Here is a 17,298-nt window from a genome sequence, read left to right as displayed (position 1 = left end):
GAAAATGAATACACATATGACAAGTTAGAAAACAATTTAATGATCATTCACCAAAATCCATAGGACAATCTTAAATGTTTACAGGGACAAACTATCCCACTGTTCCTGCTATCACCACATCCTTCATGTTAGAGTATCACAAGTCAAAAGTTTCTGGTTGTTTCATCTACTTAAAACCAGATGTAAGAAACACCCTAAGTCCTAGCAACCAGTGTGAAACTGTCCAAGTTCTCTTGGAAAGGGTTTTTCTCTAAAAGCAGCTCCCTGTCCAGAAGATGCTTAAGGCCCGTGGGCCTTCTTCCGACTAGCCAAGGGACAGTTACATGCCTCCGAATGCCCTAAGAAGTCCCGATATTTTGTCAAAGGCAAATGTGAAACAGGCTGCATGCCTTATAGGTGTGATGAATATCAGAGTTTTCAGAAAGACGTTAAAACCATCATGGAATTCTGGGAGGACGGAGAGACTAGAGCACCAGTACAGAAAGTCATGCAATCCGAAGTCTGAAACCAGCACTCCCTTCAGCACCAGGCCTGCCGAGGCTTTGGTCTAGAAGAAGATGATTTTTTTGTGCTTCGAGCTGGGTATCTGCCCCTTCGACTTCAACCTCCGAACAGCCTCCCTCATATGTTTGGGTTGTAGTGGTGGCATTTCTCCCCACTTCTCACACACATCCAGTGCTAAACAGGGCAAGGAGAAGTTGTTATCACACCAGAGGTTATTAATCAACTGTAATTCTCATGAACTCTTCTTAAGCTTGCTAAGGAAATAAACCAAGACATTTCCCCTGCTTACGAGAATGCTATGAAATAAATGGATCATGTTCGCTGTAGTGTGATATTCCATATCAGGCTTTATCATAGGCAATAGTTGAAAACATCTTCTGCTTAAAAAAATAAAACATTTCACCAGCTAGAGATTAGCAGTAGGCAGCAGCCAGGCTGTTTACTTGATGGGTGGCAGGGGGTGGGGGTGGGAGGGGGCAGTTCCCAGGGGTCAGAACATCAGAGTTAACTCCCTCCCATACCAGTGATTTCTTGAATCTTTACTTTTGGCTGCAGAAAGGAGCAAAGTCCATTGGAGAAAAATACAAAGTCTGCTTCTGTCACCCTGGGCTGAGGGCAGGAATCATGAGGGGAGATTTTCTAGATGCTTCCTTGCCTCCCAGTATGGAAACTCAAGGAATAATGGTCATGTTCTGCATACACGGCTCCCCCTTGGTCAGCCTCTAGTGTACATGGAAACCCCCACAAGTGCCTTGTTAAGTCCCTCAATAGAGACCCTTTGCAAATAAGACCATCACAGGTTCAATCCAGTATTTATATCAACACCAACTCACCTTCTTCTACTACTTCCCCGACGAAAACCTTGGAAATACCAGACATGGCAATAACCACATTCTGAGACACAGAGGTGCCGGTAATGGACTGGATCAGCTTGAAAGAAGGACAAAGACGGTGACTGAGGTAGTCAAGGACAGGCTGAGAAACAGTACCCATGAGTCGGACTGAAAACGTGTTACTAACGGCTGGCTCCGGAAACAGACTATTAAAACAAGGACTCAGGTGTATAATGATCTATTCTGTTTGTCCAGACCCTATCCCTGGAATACAAAACTGCAACTCGTCAGATGATTAACCTGACGGACAGGTTAATTTTATTTTCCCGCCTAAATGATCCACCAACTTTCAAATGCCAATGGACATAACCTTTGAGTCTACGTCAGTTCTCATTGCTGATGGAAATGAAGTGTGATAGTCCATCCTTACCCTTTTAATGGCTGCCTTAGGGAAAGCTGACCGGCGATACATTTCGTAACGGTTCAGCTGCTCCTCAGAAAAAGAAGAAACGAGGATTCTAGACAAAGATTCAGGGAATTAAGTTCACTTATAAGAAAGAATGCTTAAGATACATTATTACGTCAATAAAATCAAGTCTCGGACAATTAGAATTTTCAAGGGATCAGAGGTATGAAGCTTAATGCTCACGAGGAATGAAGATAAAGTATTTCTGCTCTTAAGGAACTTGAGGATGTGCGAAACATAACTTCCTTTCTTACTTCACTAAGAACAAAAGCTTAACTATGTTGGGTCACTGTATCGTACTCTATAGATTGTGTTTTCAGCATTAGGCTCTCTCCCCATAATGCTATCTTACTACGCTTCATATTATGGTAAAAATTTAATATATAAATTTATATTCAAACTAGTAGTTTTCAGTATTAATGAATAAGGGGGGAAATATTTGTAAAACATACGGAAAAGGGTTAATACTCTATAATAATCAATTCTTTCAAATAAAATAAAAGACGGCCATCCCAATTTTAGAAAATTTACAAAAATATCAATGGCTAATAAATATAGAGGAAAAAAAATTAACCTTCACTATTAAACAAACTGAAATGACAAACTAAAACAAGATTAACATTTTTCATAAACCAGATAGATAAGTAAAAGAATGGTACTAATGAATATGGGAAGACAGAAACTCATACATGCTTATAAGAGTGTGAAGTGGCATAACCTTTTTGGAGAAGAATTTAGAAATATGTTTGAAAATATTCATACTATTTGAACTAGCAATTATACTTCTAGTTTATTTTAGGAAGCAAATGGACAGTTATGCAGAGATGTACTCAAAGATACTCATCAAAACGAGAACAGCTACAGGGATTGGTTAAATTATGGTTCATCCACATAATGCGATACAATGCAGCCATTAAAAATGATGACTTATGGGCATATTTACTGACATGAAAATATTTAACAATATATACCAAACATTTAAAAAAAATCTGAAAATGTAAATACTGAAATACATACCCTGGAAAAACTCTGGGTGGTGGGATTATGAGTAATTGTTTTTTTCTATTTTTTCTGTATTATCTGAATTATTTGCAATCAGGCCACACTACTTTTATAGTCAAAATATAATAAAACTATTTCCATTTTGAAGAAAATCAAAACCTAGATATGTAATTATTGACATGGAGCACATTCGCCATATATAATGTGAAAAATAGGTTACAAACAGAATTTAACATCTCTGAAAACTTAAATTTAGAGATATATATGTATAGAAACTATCTTGGAGAATATATATCAAGATACGAACAGTGTTTATCTTGGTGGTAAGGTGATATTGTATACTTACTTATTTATATTTTCTATGGCATACAATGTATTAATCGCTTTATTTTGAGTTAAAAAAAAGTAAAGGCCAAGAAAAATTTGTGTGGTCCAGTTAGAACCTTGCAGTGGGGAAAGGTCAGAAAGTGACTTACTGCATCTTTTGAATCTCATCTTCATCCACTTTCTGCTTCTTCTCTTTCTTTTCTTTGGTATCTATTTTCAGCTTTTTGGCTGCAGGAGTAAGTAATGATGAATCTTCCCTTTCAACTGCTGTTAAATCCGAGATGTCTTGACTCTTGAGCTGAGAAGATGAAAGAAATGTTATTATATATTTGGCCTACTTTCCAGACTTAGGCAGGGTAAGAAGACATCATTCTCGTAACAATACAACAAATCCTCTTATTCAGTCGTTTTTTGGGTTCAGACACTGGCTATAATGTCAGGTGCAAGATACACAATCTCTCCTACAGAAGTTTATAGCTCGGCTATGGAAACCAGCTAAATAATCCAGTTTTCCGGTTAGCTATGATCATAGCTCCAATATCTGTTTACATGGGCAATAAGATGCCAAAGATCATGAAAGCCTCTCTCCCCGGAGCCCAGTCTCCTGACCCCATTCTTAGAGGAGGTGTCAAAAAAGTTCTCTCCATCCAGCCAGCTCGTCTGCCTCGAATCTATAGATCTCTCTACTGATGATTCCATGTAGAAAGAATATTCAAAAGAAGACTTCTCATCAAAACAGTGTCTCTTTTAATTTGGAACATTTATGGTTGCTTCTCCCACATGTGATATTCTTTTCTTCCTACCTTTTAGTTCTATTGTATCATGCAAATATTTACTAGACCGAAAGCTTTTGCAAGATAGGTTTGTCTCTTATTTATCTCTCCCCACTAAAGCATTTACACAGTTTAACTCATGCCAGATGTTTAACATCTGTTTAATAACAGAAAAATCAAAATCCAAACTTCATCCCCTCCAACTTAATACAGAATCTAAGGATACAACAAACCAATATTAAATCCCCATTAATGGAATTTAACCTTTGTTTTCTGTAAAAAGGAAGTCACATTTAAAATCATAAAGGAATATGAGAGGTAGGTGAGAGTGAGGATAGTTTATGTCTAGCAACTTTTTCAATTTCTTCTCTGGTTATTGATTTATACAAGTTTTCTAATCTCTATGTGCTTTAATTTTTATTTATGTTTTCCTTAAAAATAGGCCGTTTTTATTAGATTTTCAAATTTATTGAAAATTAAAATTTGAACATTAAAATTTTTTTATAACTTTATAGATCTCCGTATCAGTGTGTATAGCCCTTTCTTATTTCATAATGTTGTGCATTTACATTCAAATAGCCAGGTCTTTATTTTATCATTTCTTATGTTTTTCAAGCATTAATTCATTAACATCTACTTTTATTCTTATTAACTCCTTGTTCCGACATTCTTCTGGTTTATTTTTCCTTTTTCTTGGTTTCTTAAGTTGGGTGCTTATTTTTAATTTCTCCTGCTTGTTAATAAAAATATATAAGGCTATGAATTTTTGTTTCCCCCCCCACACTTGCCCCTCACTCCAGTTCAAGCCGTTGTTTCTCAGTCTAGTTGTAGGACACAGGTCCCTGGCCCACGCTGGTGTTATGAGCCTTGCGCTCCCCCGGACTGAGGCAGTCGGTCGCCTGTCATGCGTCAGCCACTCACAGCAGCTCATGGCAGCTCTTGTGGGCTGCCGGCCATTCACACTGGCCGCTGGCCACTTATGGCAGCATACGGTAGCCCACAGCAGCTCACGATGTCCACGGCAGCACACAGCAGCCCACAGCAGCTCACGATGTCCACGGTAGCCCACAGCAGCCCACAGCAGCTCACGATGTCCACGGCAGCACACGACGGTTGCCGGCCACTTACACTGGCTTCCGGCCACTCCTGATGGCACACAGCAGCCCATGGCAGCACACAGCAGCCAGCAGCAGGCCCAGCTAACCTTCTTTGGTTGCTCACGGCAGCCCAGCTCCAGGGAGAGCTGTTGTTCACAATCTTAACTGTAGAGGGCGCAGCTCACTGGCCCACGTGGCAATGGAACCAGCCACCTCCGTGTTAGGAGCTAGGAGCCGGGCGCTCCAGCCACCTGAGCCACGGGGCTGGCCCCCGAATTTTTCTTTAAATAAGGTTTTGGTCAAACCCCGTAGAATATGACGTAGTGTTCTCTGTTAATTTCTTTAATCTATGGGTTATTTAGAAAACAGTTTAAAATGTCCAGGTGTTAGTTTTTTGGGGGAGGAGTGGAGGGATAGGAGAAGTTTTCTGTCGTTAATTTCAAGTATATTGCACAGGATGTGGCCCGTTATGATTTCTACTTTTAAGAATTTGTGTTTTTCTTTGTGGTCTGGTGTATGTGCAATTTTTAAAAGTGTTTCAGAAGCATCAAAAAAAAATTTCATCTTCTGTTGGGTGCAAATTTCTGTACGCACGCTAATGAGTATTCAAATCCTTTTTGTCCTTGAGATCTATTTTAAAGGTTCCTTCTAAACTAGTTTAATCACTTTTTTCTAAAAGTTCTTGCTTTATACATTTTGATGCAACTTTGTGCTCTGAAAGGCCGTTTCCCTCTAACCCCATGTCCTTCCCCGTGACCTCTCCAAGGCCCCTGCTCATGGCTCAGAGTCTGGTCCCCCGGCGGATGCTCGGCGAGCTAGCACTGCGGGGCTCTGGGTGGCACATCTGATGGCGTTCGCGCGTTTAGGCTACGAGAGCCTTGGACGTCGGCACCCAGGTCCCCGGTAGCAGTTAAATGTCCCAAGAGGGGAGAACGTGGCTAAACCAGCAACGCTCTCAAAATCTCCCTTTACCGCCTCTGCAGCCTCTAGTAACAAAGTTATGCTTAAGCAACGTCTTAGTAGAAACCACACTGCGGTGAAAGGGATGCTAGGAATCCTGGGGTCTAGCTCTTGCACCCTCTCCATGTGAATCCGGACCCCCATTTCTTCACCAGTAAAACCAAGAGGCTATTTAACATTCCCTTAGAAGTCGCCTTAATCGCTCAGGGCAGGGATGGGAAATATTCACCCAGGGCTTGGGTCTCCGGAACCGAACGGACACTACAGTTTTGTCTCCTCCCACCACGCACCCGCCCGCGCCACTGCAGAGCTAGAGGGAGTCCTGGGGAGCTCGCCTTAGCTTGGGAGGGATCCCCGAGAAGGTGGCGGAGCCGCCAGCAACCCCGTCGCGGAGAGCGCCTCCGGCCCCGTCGGCTCAGGCCCGCCTACCTCTCCTTCCTCAGCCGCAGCTTCTTTCAAGTCCGCGTCTCCGTCCCCGTCAGTTTCCTCTGGGATTCCGTCCGTGTCAGTAGCCCCGGGACCGCCGGGAGCAGCGGCCGTGTCATCGGACTCCCCTGCGTCCCCACCTTTCTCCGTGGGCGACTCGCACGCGCTGTCCATCGCCTCCAGAGCGAGGGACAGGCGATCGCGGCGCTGTCACTCTCAGGAGCTCGGAGCGCGCGCGGCCCCGCCCCCACAGCTCACTTCCTGTCGTCGCGCGGCGGTGACGTCACCTCCCGCCCCTCGGAGGGTCCTTTGGAGGCGCTCCCGGAGGCCCTGGCGGCTGCGTTTTAACTCGGCTTTGATGGCGGTGCGGACAGGGGAGATGAGGGCAGGGAGTTTAGTTTGTGCATCTTCCATCCTGGGCGCCAGCCTGTGTACATAGTGCTGTGTTGTTTCCCGAAGGACTTCTTTTTCCTTCCCGCCTTTCTGAAAGCGCAGTGTCCTTCCCTCCCTCCTTAACCGCTGTCCTCAGAGTCCAGTGTGCGGACGGGAGAGAAGTCAGCTCCGTGGTCCGCGCGTGGCGTGGCGCGGCGCGCGGCCGCCGGGACTCAGCCTCCTGGCATATAGTGCAGCCGGACGGAGGCTGCCGCCTGTGTTTCTACGGAATCGCCGGCGTTTCTCTCCTCCTCGAGCCCCGTGCAGTGAAGGCACAGCCGGGACGGGCGGAACCCCGGCCGCGCGTTCACGGCGCGACGCCCTCGGGAGCCTAACTCGGCCGGCGCTGTACCGGAAACAGCGCAGGGTTCACAGCCAATTAAATCGTTTTCCCAGTTCCCCAGAACGCCGGGTCGGCCGGGTTAGCACTGTCCCGAGGAGGAGGAAACCCGTTCCACGCGGACGGAGGTCTGTCCTTGGACCGTTTCACTTTAGGAGCCATTTCAGGGATGGGGAGCAGGAAGTGGAGATGTTCCTATCTAAACAATGTCCTGTCTTCCCTCACGGAGGTAGGGGCATTTTATTCACTGTGTGTCACTAGGTCCCCACACTCATTACACATTTATTTAATTGCGGGCAGCACGACTAGGAAACGTGGGTGCGCGTCACCGCCTGTCCCTTTGTTCCCACGCCGCCGGACGCGTTACCGTATTTCCTGTCCTGTGGGCCCCCAGACCTTTGCGGAAGGAGCGCAGGTCGGGAGGCGCGCACAGGTGGGCCCCGCTGGTTCCCTCGCACCCGGACAGCGGGCGCCCACGGGGCGCCTCTCCCGCCGCGGAGGCCCGCGCGGCTCCGCCGGGTCCGCAGGCACCGCCCGCAGCACCTGCGGGGACCGCGAGCCCCGCCCAGCTAGGTGGGCAAGGGGGCGGGGCGCGGCGCGGTGACGCGTGACGCCGGATCCCGGAAGTGACGCGCTCGCGGGGGGGCTGCGGGGGGAGGGGGGTGGTGTCCCCGGCCGGTTTGGGGGGTGCGTTGCCCGGAGACGGAAAGTTTGGGAGACCGAGCAGGCTCGGCGACGGCCCCGGGCAGGGGGTCCAGGGGGCGGTGGCCCCGGGGATGGGGAAGGAGCAGGAGCTGCTGGAGGCGGCCCGCACCGGGCACCTCCCGGCGGTGGAGAAGCTGCTGTCCGGGAAGCGGCTCTCCTCGGGCTTCGGGGGCGGCGGCGGCGGCGGCGGCTCCGCGGGCGGCGGCGGCGGCGGCGGCGGCCTGGGCTCCTCGAGCCACCCCCTCTCCAGTCTGCTCAGGTGGGTCACGCGCCGGGGCCGGGGAGCCGCCGCGAGAGCCCGTCTCCCCGTCTGCCCCTCGGGTCCCCAGAGAGCTCGAGGGTCCTGAGGGCCGGCTGGGGTGGCTTTCGCGGGTGCCCCGGGGCGAAGGCGGGCGGCCCTCGGGGCGAGGGGCGCCGGGGCGGGTCCGAGCGGCGCCGGGCTCTTCTCGGGTCGCGTCCCGCCCCGGCTGCGAAGAATGGTGGGAGTGCCAGGGGGCCGCCGCCGCCGCATGGCACAGCCCGGCCGCACCGTCGCCGCGCGGGCGCCCGCGGTCGTGCCTCTCGGCCACCTCGGAGCGACGTGTGCACGTTTTAAGTCTCCCTCACCTCCTGCAGAACCGCGCGGCTCCCCGGGAGGAAATGATCCCGAGTCCCTTCTGCTGGGAACTTGGAACCTTCCCCTGGGCTCCGCGGGATCTGGCTTTTATTGTTTATGTTAAAACTGTCTCTGGATTTCTCACGTCTGAAGTGTTCTTTGAGCCCCTCTTGTGCGTGAAGCTCACGTTCTGGTTCCTTCGAGGGAACCTCATTGGGTCAGTCTGTGCAGTGGCACGTGCAGGACTCGTGGGGGGGGGGTTACTCATCAAGAAATAAAGCTTTAGAAAGACTTGGTTAGGAAACTATCCAAGGAGGCTTTAAACTTTTCCAGGGTCTGTTGTTAAAATAAACGCTTGAATCTAAGCTGTAAGGACTGAGAGGAGAAGGTCACTTTTGTGTGGCTTGGAGGGGGGATTGTCAGTGAGTAAAATGTGTTGGTTCAGCAGCACTTTCATAGCCTGTTTTCTTTTCCTTCCTTGTTCTTTTGAGGTTTTTAAGAAGTGGAAGTTCATTTAGAAACGGCTTGGTTTGCTTTTGTTCCCCATTAGTTTATGTAACTTCAATTTGGGTAAGCTTGGTGGAAGGAACCCTCAGGCTCTAATAAATTGTTAGGTATTAAGCATGGAGTAGGAACCAAGCTCTCTACAGGAAGATTTGAAAAGGCAGTTTCAGAGAAGAACTCTCCTTAGGAGTTCTTTGGGGGAGGCAAACCACATGCCGCAATTTCTGCAGCACCTAAGACAATTCTGTCACACATTTGGTACTCAGGATTTGTTGAGTAAATAAAAGTATCAGAGAATGATACGTTTCTAAATAAACTGATGGTGGTACTCATACCGTAATTGTTACTTCAGAGAAATGAGGCATCACTTTGGGATGAGATGGAGATCAGGGCTTCCAGGAAGAGAGGAACCTCAGCTGGTTTTGAAGGAAGTGAGGATTCTGCTGGTGAAGTAGAGTGACAGCGTTCCAGGTGTGCACACTGTGATCGCAGGCACGGAAGTGGGAAAGGAGCCTTATTTGGTGTGACGGGGACACCAGAAGAACTTCCTGCCTGGAGCCTTGAACGGTTGGGCACGATGAAGGGAAATGATGATGGATGGATAAACTTCCAGTTTTCAGTGACTTAGTGTTTCGCATGTTTATATTCCCAGTCCCTAGATCAGTGCCTGACAACTCACAGGTGTTGAATAAATGTACTTTGAATGTGTGAATTGGGTTTTGAATCTTCCCCGGATTCCGTGGACATTTCCGCACTTCCGATGTCTGAGAGATGAGAGAAAGACCATACGAGTTTGGCGTTGCCTGTCCTTAATGACCTGAATGATGTAGCCGTTGGAGGTTGGCCAGAGAGACCTTAACGCCCGGTGTATCCTGCTGAAGTGAGAGACTTTCACGGGGCTCCTGCCTGCACGTACAGGCCGAGTTACTCTCAGTGCTCTCCCTCAGAGACTGTTGGAACTTCGGCTGAGGATTTAGTTAAGCGAGACTAGGAAATCTTTGTTGAGCACCATGTTTTCACTTTGGGCCTTGTGTTAGTTAGGAAGTGTGTCGTAAAGAGTGGAAGGTGGTGTCTCCATTCCCTTGTGTAAGGGAGTTAACTCCTCCTGACTTGCATCTGTGTCTGTTGTAGATGGTCGATGGCCTGAGAGCTGGCCCAGCCTCTCGTCCCTGTGACTCCTACGGGCAGGGAGGATCTGCAGGCACTTGTTACACTAGGTGTGTCATTAATTAGAGGTGACTCTGGTTCAACCTAGTGAAAGATTTCTGAGCAAATGAGACCATGCATTTAAATAATCCCTAGGTCAGCACGTCCTGCCTTTTTAGGTTGGAAATAATAGAGGGTTAGGTTCACGATGCCCACACTCCCCACCTCGGGGACCCTGGGTTATTTAGCAAGAGCTGTGGAATCACAGTTTCAGAATTGGCCTTTGCTTTAGCTGCCATATCCTACCCCCACTAGTATTGCCAACTGCTGCTTACAGTTGTCCAGCTGTTTGAGTGACCAAGTAAAGCTGGCAGGAATAGGAGCTTACAGTCGCAGTGGATATAGATGTTCCACACCACATGTGTGTTTGTCTATTCATCTATTTATTCATCTGTTCATCTAGTCATCTACTTATGGTCCCCCGCCCCGCCACTGCCCATTCCACAAAAGCTTTGTGCTTATTCTTAAGCTACAAAATGCTCCTTCTCTCACCCTATCCCTTTTCTCTTACTCTGCTTGGGCTTAGTCTTACCTTCTTAAAGCCCTCCCTAACCACCTTAATACACACAGATCTCTCAAGCACCTGCTTCTTTGGAACCCATCATCTGCGGTGTATAGAAACTTGTCGACTTATACTTTGCCTGGATTTCACAGTTTATTGCTTTGGCCTGTCAGTATAATGTTTATGTAAAGTAACGCTCACCAATAGAGAGCATACCTGAGAGTCAGAAAGTCAGCAAAGAATACTTCCAGATAAATAAAAAAGTTGTTGTAAACTCCATGTCCGCTGACCTTCCCTTAGTTACTGTACATGCAGAGGCAGGATAGTATCAGGCTTAAGGCCTCTTGTTCTGGAGTCACATGGGCTGGATTCAAGTTCCACTGCCATCACTGACCAGCTGCCTGACTTTATACAAATTACTCAACCACTTTGAACCTCACTTTCTGCATCTGGAAAATGGGGATAATATTACCCGTCTTACAGGTATTGTAGATAATGTGTGTAAGAAACTTACCACAATTTCTGGCATATTGTGAGGGCTCACTGTTAGCCCTCAGTTCAGTGCCGCACGTCCCATTTGCCATGCTCTACCTGCTGTTTGCGAAGTACAATGCCAGACACGTTTCAGTGGTGTTCTTTCACACGTGGGGATGTTTTCCAAGCCATGGCAGATTGGAAACAGTCAATAAGGGAGAGGACTTGCTCAGGAAGGCACGTTTATGCCATTCGCTTACCAGATGTTTACCCATCATCTCCTTGTGCCAGGCCCATGGCTGGATGCACTGCAAACAAAGTTTATCTCAGACCTGGCACATAGTAGGTACTCTATCAAAATTAGTCTCTCTCCCAATACATGGTCTGTTCCTTCATAGCGTTTATAGTCGTATGATGTTTGTGTGATTGACAAAATAAGAGACAGAAAAAGCAATTAAAATCTAGCATTTTCCCACCCCCTGGTAATCTGAGACTATTAATATAGATAGATATATATACCCCTGTACACCTGGTTAAGCCGCCGGCATCGTTTTACTAGACCTTAGTGCTCTAATTTCTGTTTGTTATGACTCTTAGTCATAAATAAAGATTAAATTATGTTCACTATAGCTTGTTAATGAAAGTAGGAAAAACATATTTTAGTTTTTTATCCAAAATGATTCAAATATAATTTTTGTTACCTGAAAGGACAAGCAATAAATACAGTACCTAGAAAGCCATAGCTATCTAAAATGTCTAGTCCTGGGGGCAGCCGGTTAGCTGAGTTGGTTAGAGCATGGTGCTGGTAGCATGAAGGTTGCTATTTTGATCCCCACATGGGCCACTGTGAGCTGCGCCGTCCTTAAAAAAAAAAAAAAAAAAAAAAAAAAAAAAAGTCTAGTCCTACAGAGGTTCTGGATAGCAGGGATTTTACTTTATATAATTCTGTAACATTTTCTAATTGTTGAACAGGTGCATGCCTTCAGTCTGTGGCTTGGACAGGCACTGTATTAAACTGCTTAACTTATGGTGTTTTTTAGCTATGGGCACATAACTCAAATTCTCACGTGGTGGAGAGTTTGATATGTTTATGGTTATAGTGAGTTCCAGGAAAGCAACTTCTGTATGAGAAAACAGTAAGATTTGGGTTAAAAGTGAATTCTATCAACTAAAGGGCAAAAAGATCTGAGAACAGGAAATGGTGAAAGAAAACATATATTACTTAAAACAGTAAATTGAATTATGAGCTAAATACTGATGTATGTGAGTGAGTACATGTGAATAATGTAAAGTGCAGTGCACTTCTGAGGGTTCAGAAGCACAGAGAAACTAAAGCAAAGGCTTTGATTGAGGAGTAGATCGTGTCATGGTTTAGGAAAATTCTGTACTTAATTGGTCAAGCATGAGAAGGGTGGATGAGAAAGGAAGCCAAGGAAGCTTGCTGGAGAAATGTGAAAATGTGTAGACATTTATTTCCACTGACATTTAAATACAGCAACGAACGTGGCTGTCATCTAGCTTACACTCCACCACTTGGGGTGAAGGGCATGAAGACTATCCAAAAGCACCCACGAGTTTTCAAAGGTAGGAGACGTTTCTGAAATAAGGAAGGAAGAATGAAACATTTTGAAAAATGGACCCCATTTTGGGGACAATTACAGGTTCTCTCAAAATGTCAGAAGATGTGACAAGTTATTCATTGTTTTTAAGAAAGATCCCTACTATTTATTTAAGGAATTCAGAATTAAAAAGAAAAAAAAAGAGTGGTTAGCATAACTATTCTATTGAAATGGTTCTTTATTCACCCCCAGGATGAATCTGTAGCTTGAAAATTATCATGACATGATAGCTTTTTCTCATGCTGACCCTTTTTCCTCCCCACCCCCCACCATACCAGGTTTCTTTTGAATGTGCCTATTTTGAGTAAAATGATTTTAACATCCTAAGGAATAGGGAAACACGGCCCTGTAAGGGTTGTGGAATGGGAGGTGCTGGAAGCAGGATCTCATGAGAATGCGAAAACAAAAAAAAAAACACAAAGCAAAACAATCCCATTAGGATAGCAGTTTTCTGGATCTTCCACTAAACCTGCTTAATTCATTAAAATGGTTTTTCAAAAGCTTCTTAAAATACTTCTAAGTATGATTTTATTGGGATGGCAGCCCTTTTTCTTTACTTTGGAATTGCTGTACATTGGGCTTTCTTTAAAGCAGAATGTGGTTAAAAAACAAAACAAAAAGGATAGCACGCCTGGAAATGACTTCTGTGTGGTTACTTTTATATCTACAAATCTAGAATTTTAAACTGAGTAGGGCATCTACTGGTAGTAAAAGATAATTTAGAAGAGGTTTGATTAAGTCAGAGAGCTCCCTTTTTTCTGTATTCTCCAATTGAAGTTCAGTTTTTACTGTCTTAGTTACAAAAATTAGAGACAGGAAACAGTGAAACAGTCTTGTGGTCTGAAGAATTTGATTTGTATCCAGTCAGCTTCAGCATGTTCACGTGTCCTGGGAGGTTATGGACCCAGTGAAAATCCTATCCTTGGCCAGAAAAATCCCTTCAGCAGCCCCCCGCCCCAGTTTGTTCACCCCAAACAGCTGCGAATTTTGGGTTGCGAAAGGAAGTCAGGCTATTTCTGCCTTGGTCTTCAGTAGGGAAAGTAATTACTGGGTATTATAGCCCAGAGACACGAAGGAAACCCCAACAGTAGATAGGGGAGAGTTTGTTCCTGGGAATGTCAGCTCTCCTGTGGGTAGGAACTTGGTCTTTTCTGGAGAGCCCTCAGAAACTGTTCCCCACACTGATTTCCAAAAGATTACTGGGAGATTTTCTGCGGCCTGGAAAATTATATCGTTACATTCATAGAACATCTTCAAATAACTTTGGTGTGGTTAGGGTTAATGGTAGTAATATTAGAAATTACATGGTATGGCTTCTTATTTATCCTTTCTTAGTAATTTGTAGATCAAGTTTGTTTAGTTTGCAAATCAAAAAAGAGTTTTTAAAAACAAGTCAGTTGTCTCTGCTTTACTTGCCGTGTTATTACCACTGCTACACACGGTAGAGGTGACCCAGGCAGCAGAACTACCCCCTGGCTGACTGTCTGAACCTTCCTGACTTAGCAGAGCCGCCACGGGTCAGGTTCTGACCCAGCTCTGCTTAGCAAGTCGGGGAACCTCTCTGAGCGTCCGTGACTCCATTCGATAACGGGTTTGGGATGCACCTACCTGCTGAAGCAGCATCCCACCGGCGAAAATGTGGAAGACATGCCACGCCTGGCACGTGCCTAGGGCTGGGGAAGCCTTGGCTGCCAAAATCTCCTGATGGGAGCCCAGTGCTTGCCACCTTTGACGAATCCGGAATGATAATCCTGTTTATTAAGGACATCTTTTTTGATCGATGTTGCCATTTTAAAAGTTATAGTAATAGAGGCTCCCAAACTTTTCAAATAGCGTCCCATTTTCAAAAGTCTGGTAATGGTGGCATAGGTACAAACTGATCCAAGTCCACAGTCTCCTGTCGGCAACTTTGGGGTTTAGAATCCAGAATATCGTTGGGAGGGGGAATCTGGGGCAGCACTCTGAAATACCTTTCTGCAGCGAAATCAAGTAAATAGCCACAGTAAATGGGATAAATAAGAAGAGCTCCCTATCGGGTCAGGTGTTGTACCCAAACAAATTTGCCACTAACTTTTGAAAACGTATTTTCAGAGCTTTTTGGATTTCTGTATTGTACTTAAGGGAATATAGGCCTTTGCCTTAGAAAAATTGCTAGACATATTAAAACACAATGAAGAAAATAAAATCATCTATGCTTCCACCGCCTAAAGAAATTAACTGTTGTAATTTTGGTGTATATACTTTGGTCGTTTTTCTATGCAAATTTTTTTTTTTTAAACAGAAATGACATCATGAGCATGTCATACATTGTCTCAAATTTTCACTTAATATATTGTGAACACTTTCCTGTTATTTTCTGTACTCCTCAACCTCATTTTAAATGGGTAAGTAGTAGTCCACAGTGTGTATGAACTGTAATTTATTTCTTTCCCTGCCATTAGACATGAACTTGATTTTAGTTTCCTGCTATTGGAGTAGACTGTAATGTACATCCTTGTAGATAAGATTTTGTGCACACTCATGCTTCTAACATTTCCTATACTCAGTAGGATAGTAGATGTAATTTGAGGATTCATTGCAAACCATCATATGTGCAGTTAAATTCGAGGACTCTTCTAATCATTCGAAGGCCCTTTCTATCTCCTGGGTCCTTTTGATTGGAAAGTAATGTACTGATCTCCTGCTGCTAAATGCTACTTATATTTAGAAAATTGCCTTTGTGCAGGCTCAGGATTTTTAGTGGTCAAGTTGAGGCCACTTGGGTCCTTCTTCAGAGGTAAAATGTCAAGAAGAGGGTCTATTAATCATACAGTTGCAAGGAGCAAGCAATGTGCTCTAAGCAGAATGAGAGAAAAACCATTTTCTTTTGTAGTTCTAATTTTTATTATGGGAAATTTCAAACATACAGGAGTTGAGAGAATAAAATAATGAATCTTCACATACCTTATATATCCAGTAAAACAATTATCAGCGTACGCCCAATTTTGTTTCTTTTCATCACCTCCCTCAACACAATTATTTTGAAGAAAAGCCTATGTATCATATTATTTAAGTATGTATCTCTGAAAGATGAGGACTCTTTAAAAAAATATTCACCATACCATTATCTCACCTTAAAAATGGTGGTTCCTTAAAATCATCAAATGTCTGGTCAGTCAGGGTCCATATTTTCCATATTGACCAAAATGTTTTCTATTTTACAGTTAATTTGTTCAAATCTGTGTCCGAACAAGGTCCACACATTGCATTCTCTTGATATGTTTAAATCTCTTCAAATCGGTGGCATTTCACCTCTGTCATTGCTTTCTTTCCAGTTTATTTGTTGAAGAAAAAGCGTCATTTGCCCCATGTCTCACAGTTGAGTTTTGCTGATTGTGTCCTGAGGTATCATTTAACATGTTCATCTGTCCCCCGTATTTCCTGTAAGGTTGAAATCAGACCTAGAGACTTGGTCTGATTCAGGTTCAAGTGTTTTGGCAGGATTTCTTCCTTTGGGACGTGTGCTTTCTTCAGGTTAGTCTTTGTGTGATGTGGGCAGCCACTGACATCCCTGCTTAGATCCGTGAATGAACTAAGAGTTTGCAAAATGGTGACATTTTGATCTCTGTTTGACCTTCCTTTTTTAACTGGACTACTTTTCAGAGAGAAACTTATGAGAGAAACCGCCTGTGATCAATGACTTTATCCTGAGCTACAGTTCGTGCAGGAAAGATGAATTCAGTGCTTGACTCTTATTTCCCAGTTTTCAGATCAAGTTGGTTTCCTAGTCCTTAGAGGTGTACAATGAGCTTTTTGTAAATATCATTATGAACTCATATTTATTTAAATATATTTGTGCTTCAGTAACGATCGTTTTAAAATGTGCTCTGAGACAGACTATTTTACTTTACCGTGAAAAGCAGCTGAATTGCTTTGTAATAAAGTGGTGTTGTGTGTGTTTGTGTATTTTAATTAAGTGATATTTCTACTCAGAGTCCCCCAGTTTGTCCTGGTGCATCTGGCTATTTACAAATCAAGCATTTTAATTCTTCTGGCTTCTAATCTTTTTTCTTTTTTTCCTTTTGATTTTAGTTTCTTGCTGGGATAGATGACGCTATAGGTGAGAAAGCCTTGAAAAGGTGCTCTAGGGACTGGAGTAACCAAATTTCTTTAGATTGCAATTATGGAAGATCCACTTTCCATGGTGTTTTCCACCAGCTTAATGGGTAGCTCTAGAGAAGAATCTAGATGTATCAAACTGAGTTACTTAGATTATTTAGTCTCATTCGTTACTCTGAATATGTTTCATGTCACACTTTTACATAAACATTGAAGAGTCAGTTGAATTGTCTTTTATTAAGTGTACTGAGCACATTTTCCTGTCTCTGTATTGTTGACTTCTGATTTATTGCATTCAGAGGTTTCACTTGGAGCTCTGATTTTGAGTTCCTCTTTTGACATCTGTGTATTTTCTTGGTTTGGAGCTCAACTGTCTATATGAAAGCATTTTGGGGGGCTGTGTTTTATCTGTTGGTTTTATGTGTTTGGTGTGGG

General features: G+C 44.4%; 2 protein-coding genes across 7 annotated transcripts in view; one reads left to right on the top strand and one right to left on the bottom strand.

Annotated features, from left to right (window-relative positions):
• Window positions 1–19: 19 nt before the first annotated feature.
• Window positions 20–7,701, bottom strand: TAF11 (TATA-box binding protein associated factor 11). 2 transcript variants are annotated; one of them, XM_081043261.1, is made up of 5 exons: window positions 6,392–7,701; window positions 3,282–3,430; window positions 1,768–1,855; window positions 1,338–1,434; window positions 20–678 (listed from the first exon to the last, which is right to left on the bottom strand). In XM_081043261.1, exons 1-5 carry the CDS (start codon window positions 6,560–6,562, stop codon window positions 548–550), a joined length of 636 nt encoding a protein of 211 aa, XP_080899387.1. In that variant the 5' UTR covers window positions 6,563–7,701; the 3' UTR covers window positions 20–547. The 2 variants fall into 2 exon arrangements, with proteins under 2 accessions (XP_080899387.1, XP_080899388.1); XM_081043262.1 differs by lacking the exon at window positions 1,338–1,434 and having other exon boundaries at window positions 477–678; window positions 6,392–7,153.
• Window positions 7,702–7,871: 170 nt separating this feature from the next.
• The window catches only part of ANKS1A (ankyrin repeat and sterile alpha motif domain containing 1A), a 170,933-nt gene continuing 161,506 nt past the window's right edge, over window positions 7,872–17,298 (top strand). For 4 of the 5 annotated variants that reach the window (XM_081043211.1, XM_081043208.1, XM_081043210.1 and 1 more), the window contains exon 1: window positions 7,872–8,124. In XM_081043211.1, the coding sequence (XP_080899337.1) occupies window positions 7,937–8,124 (188 nt within the window). In that variant the 5' untranslated portion in view covers window positions 7,872–7,936. The remainder of the gene's footprint in view (window positions 8,125–17,298) is intronic. The other variant, XM_081043212.1, reaches the window with a different exon arrangement.

Source organism: Rhinolophus hipposideros, assembly GCF_964194185.1.
Source record: "Rhinolophus hipposideros genome assembly, chromosome: 3".
In the NCBI taxonomy this organism is placed as follows: domain Eukaryota; kingdom Metazoa; phylum Chordata; class Mammalia; order Chiroptera; family Rhinolophidae; genus Rhinolophus; species Rhinolophus hipposideros.
Note: the sequence above shows the minus strand (reverse complement) of the source record. Positions and strands in the feature narration are given on the sequence as shown.

What these genes read in the sequence shown, in the direction of transcription:
- TAF11 (XM_081043261.1), bottom strand. Translation starts at nt 6,562, where the DNA reads ATGGACAGCGCGTGCGAGTCGCCCACGGAGAAAGGTGGGGACGCAGGG. An exon ending in GATGAGATTCAAAAGATGCA is followed by an intron (nt 1,856 to 3,281) that starts GTAAGTCACTTT and finishes ATCTTTGTCTAG; the next exon opens with AATCCTCGTTTCTTCTTTTT. An exon ending in CTAAGGCAGCCATTAAAAGG is followed by an intron (nt 1,435 to 1,767) that starts GTAAGGATGGAC and finishes CCTTCTTTCAAG; the next exon opens with CTGATCCAGTCCATTACCGG.